Here is an 18,259-nt window from a genome sequence, read left to right as displayed (position 1 = left end):
CCCCTTTGACATCCCATGGTTTATTTCTTCTACATATATTAAAAAATGTGGAGCCCTGAAAGCTTATACAAAGTTATCACTCCATTTACTGCTTCCTTCATCACTCTCTATTTTAAAGCCAAATTTTTGCCTTGTACAAATCCCTAACCCATTATCAGACATCCTCATTGTTATTTTCAAGTGCATTATTATTCCTAAAGTTTTCTTTAAAAAACCCCAACCAAACAAAGGAAAACCAATACACACACACATTCACTCACTCGCTCACTCTTCCCGGCTCACATCAGCCGTTCCACTCAGAATGTAGTAGCAAAACTGGGGGCTGGAGCACATCTGTGCAGAAGGCAGTTTTGCGTGAGCTTTGCTGCTGAGTCAGCGCTCCTGGAAACCCCCGTGAAACCACACCCTGGGTTTGGGGGTTTGCTGGCAGGGAATGGGGAGAGCCCTGTGTGGGGAAAAGGCAGGGAGGGCAGGCTCCAGAAATAGGCAGTGGAAAGCCAAGCAGCTGGACTGCTACGAGACGGGGCTGTAACTCATTTCTTAGAATGAATTTCACTGCAATGAGATGTGGTTCCGCACAAGCATTGCAAAGCTGCAGCCTGGCCAGGAGGGCATGTTTTTATGGTTTTATCGATGCTGTTACACCACAGACTGGGGGGGGTATTGGATAAAGTATTTGTTTTTAAATGTTGTTTCTGGCTCTTTGTGGATGTCCAGCTTGACATAATTTTCCTCCTGTAATTTACACTGTTGAAAAATACAAACTGAAATTTAAAAATATACAGGAAATTTAGAAACAGCTGTGTGTCAGTGAGGGAAATGTACTGAGCCGTGGCTGAAGCTGGGAGCAATAGAAAGGGATTTGGGATCAAGTAGAAAACTCTCAAAAGTTTTGCTGCCTCTTGATGCTCTGGGGGTTCTCTGTTACGTGTACCCCATAAGAGCCAAGAACCCCTCCTTCCTCCAGATCATGCAGGAATGGGAATTCTTTAAAACTACACAACCCCCAACCTCCACTGCCTGATTTTCTTTTAACAGCTGAGGATATCCATAACCAGTTTAATTCTGCTCCTCCCCACACGAGAGCTCACAGCGGCCCTTGCTCAGCACATTGCGGAGGAGCCGTGCTGGCGGCAGCGGCTCAGCCTCCCTGCAAAGGGCACGGCAAAGGCGGAAAGGGGACTCATACAAGTCAGGTCTTTATCCAGCACAGGAGCATCCGTTCCTGCCTGCCCTCCTGTTCTTCCATTCTGCTTGATCTTTTCCCATTGAAATCCTCGTGACTCTTCCGTTGGCTTTAAAAAGAGGAGAATCTTTCTATGCCAGAAGCATTTGCCGGGCTCTGTGTTAGACAGCAGCCATTAGGGACAGGAGCCTTCGGTGTGTCCTGCCCTTCATCTTTCTGGGGATATTTGAAGGTTTGAACTGTTATGAGTTGAAAATGGGATGTTCCGGTTGAAGAATCATTTTTCTTCTAGCTGTTCTTGCCTTGATGTGCCTTGATATGAGAGTGCTGGAAGAGTTTGCATCACCCAGCTGGTGGAGCAGCCGGTGCATCCCATGTGCTGGTCTGCACTGGTGTAGGGAAGAAGGGGCAAGGGAGAGGTGCTGAGCCAGTGGGGCTCTGGGGTGGGTCATGCAGGGCATCACCTGGGACGTGGATGTGGCCAAACTTTTCATGGCCAAAAGCCGTGACAAACCTGCCCTGTACTTCAGAGCTGGAGGTGTCTTGCAGCATGCAGGGGAGGGTGAGGTGGCAGCAGGTCCCCAGGGACAAGTTTGTAGAGTTTATTCTCCAGGGCATGGCTGCTTCTTGTGGAAACCACTCACCCTGCTAAGGGAACCATACCTGCTCCCCTTCCAGCCTTTTCTTCTCTCTTCTCTTTCCTCTTCCTTTCCCTTCCCTCTCTGACTGCGTTATTGCTTCCTCTCTGCAGATGCTAAACCTCTTTGTGGCTGTGATTATGGACAATTTTGAATACCTGACAAGAGACTCCTCCATCCTTGGGCCCCATCACCTGGATGAGTTTGTCCGTGTCTGGGCTGAATATGACCCAGCTGCCTGGTATGTATGCTGTTACGCTTTCACGTGAAGAGAAGGATATACATTATGTATAAATACCATACCTATACAGGCAAACAGCCCATTTTTAATGTGAGTACAGCTCCAGAAGGAAAACCACTCCAAAGCTTGAGCTAACGTTGGTGGTAAATGCTCCAGCTTCAGCTCACTGTGCACTGGAGATGACTGAACCTGATGTCATTACAAGGACATTTCCTTCTCATAGACACGAGGTAGACGTAAACCAACAAACCAAGAAAGTACAGCTCACCCTCCCCCCCCCCCCCCCCCAGCCAAAAATTAATAGGGTAGATTCAAATGATCTTGGCTAAATTGCCAAGTAGAAAAGCTCTTCACCATTTCCAAAGGGAGCTTTGATTGCCTTTGGTTTCTGCGTTGCAGTTCGGAGATAAAAATGTGCTGAATCTCTTGCCATTGGCAGCACTTTGGGTAACTTGAGAGGCTGGGTCTTGTCGTACCCCGTTTGTGCAGCATTTTTTTCCGAGTTGAGAACCACCTTAATGGTTTCACAAATCCTGTGGAGAGACAGGAGGCCACATTAAAAAAACAATAACAAAAAGCAAGTTTTCGAGGTGCTCCCTCTTTCCCTTGAAAGGAGATGATGTACCCCACTGCTTTGCATTTGAGTCAAGTTCTACAGACTCAGGCTTCATCATTTGTGTTCACCCACCTGTGAGGCAGCAGGGAGTGATGTGATGGTTCTCAGTGTAAGGGTGGTTTGCTTAAAACATCCGATTTTTAAACAGTTGTTTCTCATCCAACCCAATGTTTTGATGTTGGAAGTCTCCTTCTAATGACATCAAATTATAGAAGGGAATTTTGTTCTTCTAAGCAATGTTTTAGCTTTTGGACTTAAGGCTGAAACGTAAGATGTAAGAAATAATAAGAAGAAAATGCAATAAGCCTAACTCTGGAAGCATTGCAGTTCTCAGTGAGCTGCTGATAAAATGTTCCTGATATACGAGTGTGTTAAAGGAGGAAATGATTTTCTGGCAGCCAGGTGTTGAGGTGTTCGGTTCTATGGTTTTATCTCTTTGTTTTTCTTATTCAAAGACACTTGCAGGGAAAGCTGCACACCTGGGCTTATGTACCACAGCAGCGGGGGAGTGGCACTGTGTGGTGGCAGACCCAAGAGCCACTGCTGAAGTATTTTAAGGCATTTTTTTTTAAACATGGCACAGCTCTGAGCAGTGATCACTTCTAGAGCAAGGCTGACTTGAATATATTTGTTTTCTCCATTGCCCAGAGAAAGCTACTGCACCACAGTCCTGGTGACTGTGTTATTTTCATTTCTAGATGCTCTAACGTACAGGTCACAGTAATTTCCTTTATATTCTGCAGCTTGGGAATTTGCCTGTTGGGAGAAGTTTTTTGATTTAAAGCCCTACTAATTTTATATCCATTTTCCTCCCCACGAGTCACTCTGCAACGAATCTCCTCTGTATTTGTAATGAAACTGCCTCCAGCTCCTCCAATATCTCCGCTCTTTTTTGTTTCCCTTTAGTAGAGACAGATGCAGAAAGTATTTGTGCAATCAGCATCTCAAACTCCCTGCTAGGATGCAATTAAACTGCTTTAAAATCTCAGTTAAATTGACTTAGGCTAACTTTAAATGTAAACCTATTCCAAAACAACTGCATTTCTCTGAACTGTGTGTGATTTTAACTAGCTCAAAGCCATCCGTACTACAAGCCTGCGTATATTCTGCACACATAGTAGCAGCTTGTAAGCTCCAAGCAGATTTTCATTACCACGTGCTCTGTAACACAGACAAGTCCTTTGTGGCTATTTGGCAGGCAGTAAATAGCTTTTTTTTTTTTTTTTTCCTTTTTCAAATCCAGTCCTATCTCATATCTCTAAAAAATCTCAATGAGACTGAAAACTTGGGAGTGCCCGTTTTCTCCTTAGAAAATAGTCTTGGCTCTGGTTAGCATCTGTGGGAGAAGTAACGCACCTGCAAGGGAAAAAAATAGTATTGATGTGCTTCTTTAATGTTTATGTGTTCAGGAACTTTCCACCCGTAAGAGGCACAAGCATTAAATTTACAGAAAGATGTGTTTGCTCTATTAACTCTGAGCGCAGAGGTTACATTTTGTGAGTCACTCAGGGGCCAAAGCTTTTAACTTCTAGAGCTGTTAATATATAATATGTCATATATTAAGATTCTAATTCCTGTTTTGCTCTGGTGTGAAGCTATTAATGTTGGCAGAGTGACTGGGGGAGGGAGTGAGAGTCAAAGGACAAGCAGGACATGTTGCTCGAGGCTTGATCCTAAACCATGTGCATATTCTGGATTTTCCATGTGTGAATAGTTCCACTGAAATCACTAATGTTTTCATAAGTGGGACTAACGTTTCCGCAATTTAAAAGTAATCTGAAATCTGTTCACAGTTTAAGGTCAGAACTAGTCTTTTGGTCATTTAGGCTGAACTTCTGTGGAGCTCTGGACATGGTATTTCATAACAGCTACCTGTGGATTGAGCTTAATAGCTCACCTCTTAAGGTCCGGCTCCCAGCAGTACACCCCATTGTGATCTGAAGACACGGGGCGTTAGAGGACCAGGTTTTTATTCAGCTGTTTGTTCCGCTAGTTGGTCAAACTCATTGAAATAAAATGTTGATCCAAATTTTTTCTAAGTCAGCCATCTCCTTTTGGCATTTCGGCTCCCAGTATAGACACGTGTAGGGCTATGGTAAATAACCACCATAGCATAATTGGCAAGAGAGATGCCTCCTAGGGAGTGTTCTCTTATGTTTACATGCAGGTGAGCTGGTTCCTACTTCCATCTGTCACTGAATGATCGCCTCTCTCAGGGTCTCTATTTCGCTTGTCCCAAGGAAAAGGGAATTACAGTCTTTGTTCACTTCCCGTAGCTTGAGACCCTCAATGAACGATGCTGCATGGGTAGAAAGTACAAATATTCTTATACTTTTGTTATATAGGTAATATTTTAAATATAGGCTTGAAGTGTATTATTTACATACCTATTTCCAACATCACCTTTGGTTTTGTTACAAAATCCAACTTTCTGTAAACTTTTCCGGGGAAAAACATTCAAAAGGAGGTAAAACAGTAGCTAGCTGCTGCTGCTCTAGATGTGTGTCCCACGCGGTAGGGGTAAGTACGGGGAAACTGCTGGAGTTAGGGGTGGCAGAAGCCTCGGGCTCACAGAAAAAGAGAGCGAGAGAGAAATGGGGCACAGCCAGTGGTTTGGGCCGGGGCTGGGAGTTAATCAGGAAAGGAGTGAAAACACTGAATTTAAGGATTAACTGGGAAAGAACAGAAAATTGTCCTTCTATGAGCTTTTATTTGTTCAAGATACATAAAGTGAGCACTTTATCTCTCTTATAACCCCCTTCCCAGTGCATACCCCTTAGAGATACTGGAAATGTTGGTCTTGCCATCGCAGTCCCGTTAGTCACTCCCAAGAGCTGAGGGAGATGCTATTGTGGCAGCACCTTCAGCAGTTGGGAGAAGGTGCAGGTGCTCCCAAGGGAGAGCTTTTTCTCACCTACCTGAAATAAAGGGATGCTGATGAAAGCAAACAGAACTCAAATAGATATAAACAACCTGGGAAGGAATCCCCATTTGTCATAATTTGTCATAATTTGCTGCCATGACCTTCCAAAGCAATACTTCTGCTGGTTTTCCAGCCCTCCACAGGCTCTTGGAGAGCTCAGGGAACTGCTCATACGTATTGCTGATTTTACATAGCCGTTCTAAAATTTCAGTAAACTTCTTGACTCAGTTAAACCAATATACTTTTTATAACCATGATTAGGCCTGCAGCCAAGACTTGCACAGTTCCATTTGATCTGTTTCTGAATTAATAGTTTCAAGTTGATTGTGAAGGTTTTGAATAGACCTTAATTTTTTACTTCCAAAAAAGCAGTAATATTGAAGGAGATATTCCAATATATTCCAACTTTCTTTATATAATGTACCAAAATAAACATAGTGAAGCCAAATCATCTCGTTTTTCTTTAGAGGTCATTTTGAAGTTCAGTACAGCTCTTTTTGTACATGATTTGGTTACTTATAAAAGATTAAGAAATGTAATCCTGCTGTTAAATTAGCTGAAAATATTGTTGAGAGTTAATGAGACTGGCCATAAAGCTACCTCGAGGTATCTGATTTCACCTACTGGTAATGAAGGCTGGATTTTCCCAGTGCCCATGGCCAAGGCAGCTCTCGAGACGGTGGTTTCTGGACTTCCAGCAAATTGCTTATTGCCCATGAAGCCAAGCACAGCCCTGCTGGGGTTATGTAGGTGGTAACAGTGGAAGGTAAAGGTTCCCAAGTTCTTTTGAACCAGCTCATTTGAATCCCATTTAATAACCCATTAAATAGGCGATTTGTGTGCGGCAGGCTCTGGTGGTGTTGGGCTGCTGCAGCACCTGGGTGGTGGCTGGAGGCTGTCAGGAGGCAGATGCTCAGGCACAGAGAAGTAAAACATCAGTGATACAGGTAACTGAATGCAGTGGTTCAAAGGCCTTGCCGTGGCACTGAAGGTTTCACAGAAGAAAATCCAAGACTACAGAATTTGTTAAGCAGTTGGAAGTTCTCTCTCTCTCTCTTTCTCTCTCTGTTAAAGTGCCTTTTCCATTGCAAGCCTGGTTGCTCTCAGACTAACTTTGCTTTTCAGCGTGTTTTGCCCTTCCAACTTCTCCCATTTGTCTGGGGAAAAACTGATTCTTCTTGGGTTTTGCTGTCATAACATCTGATGTTTTCTTTCCAGTTGCCGGATTCATTATAAGGATATGTACAATTTGTTACGTGTAATTGCTCCACCCCTGGGCTTAGGAAAGAAGTGCCCTCATAGGGTGGCATACAAGGTTTGGAACTTCAGAGACTCCATCCAGCATTTTCAGTTCTGGTTTTGTTTCTTTTTAAACACCCCACCCCACCACCCCCCAAACTGCAAATGCAAAGAGTACAGAAAAGAAACTGTAATGTAACTAACCCTTTGCCTGAAACAAGGAATGATTGACTGACTGCCTCCTTTTTCCTCCATGCATCTCTTCCCCATCTACTCCCACACCCCAGCTGGCTGAAGACAGGCAGCTTTATGAGACAGTGAACCCTCCAGCTTCCATCCTGCCGGGTCTAGGTGGGAAGTGTTGAGGAAAAGCAGCACAGCATCTGAGCACTTTGTCTATATATACACGCAGTGGAGAGAAATGTCATCCTGAGATTTCTAAGGAGTAGCAACTCCATTTTGTTTGGGTTTCATAGCAGCATTGCTCCAGTTGAATGCCCGGTATTCAAACCCTTCCCTTTCCTGAGCTGAAAAAACATTTGATGTGGACATTGGTTAACTGGGCAGCAGGGTGGGATGGGTACCTAGGCTGGGAAGAGATGAAGGGATGAGCTTTCCACAGTGCAACAGCCAGGGATTACCTTGGGAGCAAAATTACCTCTCTGAGATCATAAGCTATGGTGGACATCCAGTGAAACCTCCTTCCTCATGGTGCAGGAAAAGTACCCTGTGCTTGGGAGCTGAGCCAGGGAATTGACAGATCTTGCCAAGAAATCAGCACAGGATGACACTGGACCTCAGTGGGGTCCCAGTTACAGGCAGGGATTTTCCTGCAGTCAGTGCACAGAGAGCAGAAGATGCAGGAGAGGGGAGTGGAAGCAGCCAGCGTGGAGCTTGCTTTTCTCTTTCACTCCAGCCCAGGTGTTTTCCACACCTAACTGGGGGTTTAGGAGTTAACAACCATTGCAGAGAAGGCACGAGACCCTGTACCTCCAGCCAGGGGGCAGGGGCAGAAGAGAGAAGCCAGAGGGAAGCCATTGGCTGTAATTAGAAATTGTGTCTCTCAGCAGCCTTTAAATTAGCTCTGGGCTAAAAAACCTGGGTGATATTTTAACTGTGTTAGTTACCAAGGACAGGAATAGCTGCTTTTGGCTTGGTAAGTTCTCTCTTCCACCCCCTCTTGCACTGATGCTCTATATAGGAATTGGGACCCGTGTCAGGGTAGTGAGCTGGCATACAGGTGCCTGTTTCTGTAGGAGAAAGGGATTTCGTATGGGAGCTTAGATCTTTGTTTCCTTCCTAGTATAGTGGAGATGATAATACTGTCCTGCTTTTCCAAGGGTTAAACATTAATTAATAACGTGCTGCAATATACTTAGGTCTCCTCAGATGACAGGCAGCACAGATTTGCGCAGCGTAACAAGCAGGCAGCTCGCTGGGACAAGAAAATGAGATTGTTATAGTCATGCTCCCAGTTTCAGTAGTCAGAAAAAGGCAAAACAGAATTCCTGGCTGTTTCTGCACTTGCCTTTCAGGGCAGGGTTTTATTTACCACGTGTGCTGAAGGTAGGCACTATCAGCTGGTTTAAGGGCTTTTCCCCAAATCTCTGCAATTCCCAGTTCCCTCTAACGTACAGGACAGACGGCCACCCTCGGTGGCGGAGACAACCAGTTCCCATTGGCTTGATGAAAGAGGGTCCCAACAAATGCCGGGGAGAAACAGGTCCCCTTTCCATCACCTTACTGCAATTCGAGGGCTGGGCTCTGGTTTTGTCAAACTGGAGCTCAGGCTGGAGGAGGACTGAAGGCTGGCCGAGGTTTTGCGGAGCTGCACCCTTGGCTTGGAGCCAGAGCAGTCCCAGGCTGTTCCCTGAGCAAACACACCGGGAACTGGCTTTTCGTTTCTCTCGCAGCCCCTCAGGCGAGCCTGAAACCCAAACTTTGCATTTACTGATGGAAAGCTGAATGTTTTCTCTAAGCCCTGTCTCTCCCTGTCCCATAATCCTGCCTACCAGCTCTCCCTGGCATGGTGAATACAGCCTTGACCGACTGGTTCGGGGGGGGTGAGAAAGGGAAGCATCCCTCTACCCCCGCCAAGAGCCAGCCAAACCCAGCCCTCCCCACACCTACACCCTCCACCACCACCCCACCCCCCCAAGCAGAGACATCAATCATTCCCCACAGGGACCCATGTGCCGAGGCACAGCTCTGGCCACGGGACGTCCCTGCAGTGTGGAGGAGACGTTGGGCATTGAAACGCAGCAACGGAAGCGGAGAAACCTTTCTATTTACCCACCTCTTCATTTTGGTTTTGTCTTCCTGAGAAATCTGATTAACCAGATCTCTGTTTTCTTGTCTGCTTTCCCCTCTCTCTCCTCCTTTTCATTTGCTCCATTGTGTTGCCTTTTCCCCTTCCTTCCCCTCTTCCCCCCCCAACCTGGTCTGGTTTGATTTTTGTGTCCTCTCGCTTTTGCCTCCCTCCCTTTGACTCCAAGCGGGCGCATCAGTTACACAGACATGTATGAGATGCTGAGACACATGTCCCCACCTCTAGGCCTGGGAAAGAAATGCCCTGCTCGCGTTGCCTATAAGGTAGACCAACCCCCTAGAAACTCCTGCCAAACCACCAGCTTTTTGTGCCGTGGCTGACGTGGGTGCCGGTTTTCTGTGGCATTAGTGTTGTTCTCCTGGACTTCTCTGGTGCTTTCTCTGCTTTCCAAGCAGACTGGATTTTGGATCTTCTGCTTCTTTTTTTATTTTTCTTTCTTTTTTTTTTTTTTTTTTTTTAAAAACCTTTTTTTGGTCTTTGAAACTATGGCACATCAGTTTGTCTTTCTAAGTATGTCTCTGCTGTCTCTATCAGTGTTTCTCTCTCTCATTCTGCTTCCATTTAGGCTAATTTGAGGAAGGAGGGTGCTAATGAGCAAATTACCCCACCAATATGATCCCCATTTATCTTCCTACAGCTCTTTGACTATCCATTCTCACTAGCCCTTCAGTAGTATGTTGTTTTTCCCCCTTCTTAATTAGATTGGAGTAATTAGAGTAGGCAGTACTGTAGGAGTTAGCAAGCTATTAAACAGTGGCAACACCAGAAGGGCTCCTTAAATACCCTTGTGCAAGAAATTATTTTAACAGAAAACATTTAAGACGGTTAGATGAAGAAATCGTTCTAACTTATTGTTTATTCTGAAAAACTTTCGAATTCAACCACAAAACTGCAAAAGGCTGTTAGCTGCCGCCTTTCAGATGTTGTGGGGATGAAACTGAGCTAGACATAGAACTGGAATTAAGGAGCAGACCCAGACCCTGCCAGTTAAAGCCGCGCTGCCTTCCCAACGGCTCGCAGGGCGCTTGGAAATTTACATTTGCAGGGCTGATTCCTGGGAAGCTTCTAACATTGAATGTCACAGTTTTAGAGGGAGAGGTTTGTCATAAGCATTTAGCACTGGCGTAATTGGGCGCCCATAAAACTCAACAGGGTTTTTTTTGGCTGTTGATGTCATTTGAGTCACCACCAAGCCTAATTACTGGCCCCCACCGTGCTTGGTGCAACGGATCCCAATCACAACAGCCCCTCCAGTAGTGCTTGTTTGTTCACTGAGGCCTTATGAAAGCAAGATTTTGCAAAAAGACTCAAGCTAAACCCAAACCTGGGCCTGCCTTTATGTAGGGCACTTAGCAGCAAGAAGAGGTTCAGATACAAGATCCTTCCTCAGAGTGTTAGGATTTAAAATAAAAAGAAAATTAAACATAACCTTAAGGCTAGCCAGTTAGATATCTTTTATGTATTTCTTCTGATTTGTTTCTGGCCACTTTGGTAGCTGCTTTAAAACAGCATCTCTATTATGAGTAATTCATACCCACCGTACCATAACTAAGCCTGAGAAACCCAGCTACATCAAAATGCCAGCTCTCAGCTATTTCAGATAGATGAGTAGATAGGTAAACATCTGTACAGAATTGCAAATTATAGGCAGAAACCCACTGATTTTAAAGTAATCGGTGTCTCTTTTTAACACCTGTAAGTTTCCTTTGACTTAAGATGGAGCTGTGCCCTGCTGAAAGCCCGGCAGTAGGCATTTGCAGCTGGACAACCCAGACCTGCTGCTCTGTGGTCACACTTGTACCACAAGCATAAAGCTTCCCCACCCCCCAATCTTGTGCAGTTAAAAAAAGGAAGAAAATGAAAGGGGACACAGAGATCATGTGCTAAAATAGGCATTTTAAACAAACCCTTTGGCTGATTTTCTTAGTGTGGTGTTTGTGTGCCTCTGCGATTGCTCTTGACGGCTGCAGCAGGCTTTCCCCGGGCAGAGGCACTGTAGATGTGCCTTCCCTGTCTGTCTTTTCCCTGTGAGTCAGCTGGGACCTCATTTAATTTGTCTGTCTTCACAGAACAAATCCATAGAACTTAGGTACATACCAACGGTTTCTTTCTAAAATACAGACTCCTGATTTTCTTTAAAGGCGTCTTTGATTTTTACTTATCTACTATGAAACCTCTAAAGGGTGTCTGTGTATGACTGAACTGAAAGTAGAGACTGGTTCCAATCAAACAGCTCAAATCTAGACTGGACATCAGATTTCTCTGAGCTTGAAGGTGATCAGATTCATTTTGCATGTTATCAAAGAGCCCCAAAATACAGAAATATGGATTTAAGACCAGATCTGATTTTTTTCCCACAGTGTAAGGCTGCAGCTTGCACTGACCCTCACTCCCAGCTATGGCTGCTGATAAAACTAAACCCTTGCGGCGAGGCAGTACTGGTTTTGGCTCCCTCCCTCCTCCTTTTCTATCTGCAGCACTAGGAACAGCATGTCCACCGAGACAGATTGGTGCTGAGCATCTTCCCCCAGGTGGCAGCTGCGTGTGGGTCGTGGCATCCCCTTGCCCTACACCTGCCAGCTGTTCCCCTACCAGTGCCAACCTTGCTGTCCTCCCACAGCTGATGGGAGACTTGGGGAGCACAGGGCAGCCCACCCAACCATGCACACCTTCCCGCAGAGCCAGCCTGCAGAAGGACAACGACCCCCTTGTCCTGCAACTGTAGTAGAGTCAGTGCTGACAGCCGCCAGGGCTTTGTCTCTGCGCTGGTTTTGCTCTCTCTCTCCGAACCAAATGATGTTTTATAAACCTTACTGGTCTGTCTGGCAAAAGCTCTTTTGCCCCACGTGTCCATCCTTTTTCTTTCCATATATTTTTTTCCCAGTCCTCTCTGCAAAGGTTTGATGTGTTTTCCCCATCTTTGTCTGTGTTGCCTTCTCAGTACGTGCACACTGTCATTTTGTTTGGATTTTTCCCTCTTTGCAGCCCCCTTGGCTGCTGTCCTTCCTTTCTGCTGTTTTCTGGTTCCCCTTTCTCAACTGGTCTCCTTGGCCGGCATGACCAGCCTCTGCAGTTCCGTGCGCGTGGCTTGCTGCTTGCCTGGGGCTGCATGCGGGGGGGCCCCGGCTGCGCTGCTCGGGCACCAGGAGAGCTCTGTCCTGCACTGGGGGGTGAGAAGAATGTGAAGGGACTGAATTTTAAAATCTTTTCTACTCAAATGAAAAGAGGAAAGAAACCCACTTTGACTTCACTCCAGCGTCTTGAGATTTGATCGCTTGTCCATTTTCAGATGAGGGTGGTGATGTTTTTTCACGCTGTTGACAGTCGTGTTGAGATTTTGAGGCCTCTTAGACAGTTGTTTGTCTTGATATCAGCTTGTTGATAGTGAAGGGTCCTGGGGTTTGATGTCCTATCCAGTAGTAGCAATAAGGGCAGAGCCGCAGCCAGTTTTGCCGTCACCTGGAGTCAGTCCATCCTTTGCACTGCAGAGCATCTTTAGAGAAAATAGGAGAAGGAAATCTCTCTGACACTGCAGTGCCATCAAGGTATCTTGCAGGTATTTGCAAGAGTGAAGTTGGAGGAGGGGTTTTTTTGAGAGCCTGAGGGTGTGATTCTTAGGAATGGTGTGATGCAGGAGAGGCATTAACACAAGCCTTTCTCCACTGCTCTTCAGAGTCATTTTTTTACCACCCTCTCCAGGGACAGGAGAAGACAGCATCACCAGCAGCCACGGCTCTACGCTGTCCAAGTCCTGCTCTAGGCAAAGTCCCACATGGAGTCTACTGGGTGATGCTGGCAGCTGGAGGGGGCTCTTGACTTCGTTTTGTGGCTCTGTTGATGCTGTCAAGCAGAGCTTTTTGCTCCCTATTTCAAGGGCGATTGATTTACTGCAGGGATTAGAAGGGCTCTGGCTTCTTCCTTTATCGCCTCCTGACGTGGCCAAGGCTCCTGGATATGCGATGGGGGGTGATCCCAGAGCTGAGCTGGCTCCCCAACCCAGACAGGTCCAGCTGTGTGCCAGAGACAGAGCCCACATTTTGGGGCCCAGACCTCGCTCCTCTGTTGGCCATGGGAGGGAGGAGGGCCCTGGCCAGCCTCTCTGAAGCCAACAGAAGAGTTAAATAAGAGTAGAATAATTACAACTAGGTCAGGGTGAATTATTCATAGCAAATAATTTATTCACCAAACTCAGCCTTGTTTCCCACCAGCAGTGTTCCATTGTCCTGAATTTATTCCCATTTGGGACTTATTCGCAGAGCAGTTCTTGTCCCAGTGGCTGCGCGGGGGCTGTGGATGGGGTGCTCTTAATGATTCAAATCCGTTGGGGTGCCAGCTAGTTTTCCTGGCATTTGTAGCTCCATATGCTCCTCTTCCTGCTAACGTTTGGACAAATGTGTCGGTGAATAAAATTTACAGTGCAGATATTTCTGTTCGGTGCTCACTTTCTGGGTCAGGCTGGGAGCCAGCAGGAGACCTTTCATCCTGACTTTTGATACTGGGAGGAATTTTCCCCCATTTCTCTAATAAGTTCCCTGCCTATTCAGACATTGTCCAAGAAGTTCTGAGCAGAAAATCTGCAGAAACCAAATGTTGAAAGGGCACAAATTCTGGCAATTCTGCTTGACACACAGGTTTGGTTTCTTGTTAGCAATGTCTTTGTTTATTTGCAATTAAGTCACTACTAGAACCTCTCTGACCACACAAGTAACCAGAGCAAAAAGCATTGCCTCCCTAACCTGGCTGTAATCGGTTGCTGTCTCATTATCTGCAGAGTTAATTAGGAGACTCTAGAGACACTGTTGCAGCTCCTGCCTCTGGGGCCTTTTCCTGCAGAAACACTAACGAGCTCCCCTTACTCAGGAGGGGGATGCCTCCAAAACCACCTAATTAAAACCAAGGGCTGGAGAAGGGTTCCCCAAGCGCAGTTGGAAAACAGGAGCGGGGACTCCATCTGCTGCCAGCTGCTTTTCCTCAAAGGAAATTGGAGATGAAGGGAGGAAGAGGAGCAGCCGGGGGGAGGGGGAGGCCCTTTCCTGCCAGGTCTGGGCACCTGGGAGGGATTTTAACCTTTTTTTCTTCCTGCTTCCCAGCTGTTTTCCTGGATACCCCTCATTTGTGGCTGGCAGTTTCCAAGGCACCCGAAGTGATGCAAGCTTTTTACTAGTGTGGGGAAGCATCGGGTGGCCTGACATCTCCATCAGCAGGCTCATATGTTTTCCTTCTGGAGTCCAGAAAGATGAAAACTTATCCAAATCAGATTTATTTATTTTTTACCAGATTTTTGCATTGACTTCCAAAGCACAAGGGATTGGTAAGACATGGCCTTAAAGAACAACTTCAGCCAGGAGTAACAGCAAAAATGGGGAGAGATGTTAATTTTACTTTAAATTGCCATGTACAAGCTAAACAAGTGGTTCGGTTGTTTGGCTTTTGTTAACCATGTTGTTGCCTATGCTGTATGAAAAGCATAGAAATTTTCTCTTGTGTCCTAGTTAAGGATAAAAATCAGAAGTTCATGATTCATTTTTCAAAGACCAATTTTGGGTCAACAAGAAAATTCATCTTTGAGAAATTTTACCAATTTCAGTTGGATTCCAGTTCCTTTTAAATGGGTCCTATAGAAATGTAAATGAATTAAAATACAGGTAAAAGTAGGAAGCAGCTTTGAAAACGTTGGAATTTCTTGCTCCGTGCATGTTGGAAGGAGATGTTTTTACATTAATGTTGTTTTATAACGTTGGAGGGAAGAATTAAGGTATCTTTTTGTTTGCAGTTTCGGCCTTTCCATTGCATTTATGGCACTAGGAACATGCACTAGATGATGGGCAGGGACATTCTGGTGCAGAGTGCCTCCTCTGGGGCAGCTGTGCCAACATCTGGATCACTCCTTGGCTCCACTGGTGCCTATGGTGGTGTGGGGACATGGAGTGAGCATGTCTCACCAAGCTGCCTTCTCCCTTGCCTCCCACATGGCGTGGTGACAAAGCTATTTTGAATCAAAGATGAATTAATTCCTTTCTGGTACCTGCTTCATCTTCAGCAGGAGCTCTCACAGAAATGTGGCATATCCATTTAAGCAACATATTTTCTCATGTCAGGGGCTTCCAAGAAAGCAGTTTTCACTGGTATTGGGAGGGATCTAGGGCAGCTTGTAGCTGAGACCTGTCAAGCTTTGCTGTAGCAGGTTATAAGGCACTTTTGTCTCATTTTATGGGGTTTTTGGCTAAGAAATGGACAGCTGCTCTGCTCTGGTAAGTGCAACTTGCAGTCCACCTTGCAGTGCATGTGTTTCTCAACTGGCGGTCAACAACCTACCCCAGAGCAGGATGGGGAGATGTGTTCGGGTTTGCTACCCTGATAGGAGAGAGGGAGACATCCCACCCAAGCCAGACCAAGCCTCCCCTCTCCTGATGTGACTGCTAGTGCTGGCCATCCCTAGCTAGGGGCTGTGAGATGCATGAGGAGTGATACAACAACCCCTCCTTCTGTTGGTTGGTGATTTACCAGAAATTGCAATGACCTAAAGGTGTCTGGGTTGACCTGTTTGATCAGTTTGTATTTTGGGATGGGAAGAATGCTGTAGACCAGGCAGCATGGAGGGCGATGTGAGGAGGAAGGAAGGGACATGCTCTGGAGAAAGTTTTTGTGGTTGGTGGCTGGCTGCAGCACTCCTATGCAGCATTTCCATGTGGCTTTTGCTCAGCCAGCCTTCCTGCAAGTGTACAATTACAAGTGTGTAACCTCTTGGAACATCACTCTCTAAATCCTTTGTCCCTGATTAAATTTAGGAGGAAACACCACCACACAGCATTGCTGCATATTGCTGGGACATGGCCGTGTTTTGCATCCATGTCCTTTGGGAATTTGGTCTGGAAAGTCAGCTGGGGGGACCTGGGATATCTCAGTCCCAAAATGCATTTTGGCATTAGCTTTTGTGAGGATAGAGCTCTCCTGTGGGGAATTCTTTCTCATCTGCTTGTTCTTCACTTCCATGCATCTTCTTTCTCTCTCCATCCCTTAACTCTCTCTCCCACTGAAATGGGATTCAGTGGGACTCTGTAAGTGATAACCATGGACTCTTGTCGATATAACAATTTTTTTGTGTGCTGAGGGCAGAAGTCTGAATTGGAATCCTGTTTCATTCGACACCAGTGAACAGAAAAAAATTGTTGTGGCATTGCCAGCATTTGATACTCTCATTGAATTGTAAAAGGAGGAGAGTCTTGGTTTTATTTCCCTATCTCTGAGGCTTGTCAGACATGGAAGATAACCTCTGGGCGTGCTTTAACAAAAATCTTTGAGATTGTAATGGTTTGTCTCAGACTTCAGGAGGCAGGGTAAGCTGTTACATGAGTTTCTTGTCCCTTTGGCATGCAATGAGATCCGGAGACAAGTAATAAGATAAATAAGGAGGTCTCGGCTGTTCTGAATGTCAGCTCACTTCAGAAGCAGAATTTCTGCACTGGACCAGTGCCCTGTGCCCCCATCAGCGGTGACACGTGTCCTGCCTGGAGTGGGGCATTTTCTCCTTGGCTGGCAGAAGGTACCAGGGCTGGAGTCTGTCCTCTTTCAGGCAGCAAAAGGCCTAAGGCAGCTAAGTTCATACTCTAGGAAACTGCGTATCAGAGATTTCTGTAAGCAAGGAGCTAACCCAGTGATGGACCAAGTCCTCGTTCACCAGTGTTGGCTCACGTTTGAGTAGGGCATAAGAGTAGGGAATCGGTGCTCACGCTGAGCACTCTGCCTCTCACCTCACCTGAAACTCCAGGCAGATCCCTGCTCTCAGCTACACGCTGTTTCCCCTCACCAGCAAAAAACCTGCCCATAAGCAGCAGCACTTCCACCGTGCAGCTTCCCCAGCCAGCGAGGAGGGGGAGTGGGGCTGCGCGAGGTACCCCTGAGCCACCGCCGTCACATCTGCAGCTAGGTCTGCGCTGGCAAAGCTGCAGCTACGAGAAACCCTCTCAGCCATCGCCATTGCACAGTATTACAGGGTGCTGAGCCTGGGCAGGATCTGGCCTTGCCTGTGCGCTGCCTGCCAGGGCAGCTTGCTGCCTCGGTGAGCCCGCAGCCCACTGCTGGCTCTGCTTAGATTTCTTTTGCAGCATGTTGAGCTGTTGTTAAACAAAGAGAAGGTTTCTGAACAGTGATAGGGATCAAAATAACAGACTAAGCAGCCTTCAGATATGGATGAAATTCCCTCCCAAGCAAGGGGCCCAGGCCAAGCTCACACTTGGTTTTACAGGCTGCTGGGAGGCTCTGCTTAGAGGGATGAATGCCCAGAGACTTCCTCAGGTTGCACGTACCCTTGGAGAACGGAAACACTGAGGCTCGTCTGATATGGGTCTGGCCAAGGAGGTTTCTGAACAGCTTGTGAAAGCCGAGGAACTGAGAAATCATTAGATTGCCAAAGGAGAAGAAATCCATCCTTTAAATGTGTTGCTAAGGTTATCAGCAAGGCTTGTCTCGTCTGCATTTACATGATCTGCTGCCAGGAGTGTTAAGGGAGCCACAGTTTTCCGAAGCAATCTCAGGTACTTCATTGCTTACAAGAAGAATGACTTTGCCCTGTCAGAGCTGGTCCTGGCTGGTGATGAGGATGGAATTGCTACCAGGTCTGAAGATCTTTGGAAGACACTGGTCCTGAGGGACTATTCCATATCTGGCCGGAAAGAACATAGTTGGGGGAAACTATAGTCCTCATCGTGTTAATCCAGCCTCTTCCTCTGTGGATAAGGTCCAGATGGAGCTGTGTAGCTCACTGACTGGAAGGAAAGGAAGAGACCTTCAGAGCTCCTAGGATGCCCACAGTGAAGGAAGTAAGAGACAGAACCCAAGGGTCTCCAATAAAAAGGATGTCACACACCTTTAGCAGCCAGCCCCAAACTGCCCCAGAGCACTAGCCACACCGCAGGGCTCACCAGCCTTGTTTTCAAGTGTGCTTCAGGCTGTGCATGAAATGCATCCTCGTGGAACCACTCCAGAGACTGCACAGCTCCTGTACAAAGCACTCACATGCCTCCTGTTGTCATTGTCACTGACAGTGCCTTCCTCACGTCCCACTCACCTGCACAGCTGGAAGAGGCT

General features: G+C 46.4%; 1 protein-coding gene across 1 annotated transcript in view; it reads left to right on the top strand.

Annotated features, from left to right (window-relative positions):
* The window catches only part of LOC121093624 (voltage-dependent N-type calcium channel subunit alpha-1B-like), a 301,786-nt gene that overhangs the window by 265,298 nt on the left and 18,229 nt on the right, over nucleotides 1-18,259 (top strand). The window contains exons 37-38 of the mRNA XM_040606263.1: nucleotides 1,938-2,065; nucleotides 9,339-9,435. Of these exons, the coding sequence (XP_040462197.1) occupies nucleotides 1,938-2,065; nucleotides 9,339-9,435 (225 nt within the window). The remainder of the gene's footprint in view (nucleotides 1-1,937; nucleotides 2,066-9,338; nucleotides 9,436-18,259) is intronic.

Source organism: Falco naumanni, chromosome 9, assembly GCF_017639655.2.
Source record: "Falco naumanni isolate bFalNau1 chromosome 9, bFalNau1.pat, whole genome shotgun sequence".
NCBI classification, from domain to species: Eukaryota; Metazoa; Chordata; class Aves; order Falconiformes; family Falconidae; genus Falco; species Falco naumanni.
This window is presented reverse-complemented; position numbering and strand designations above follow the sequence as displayed.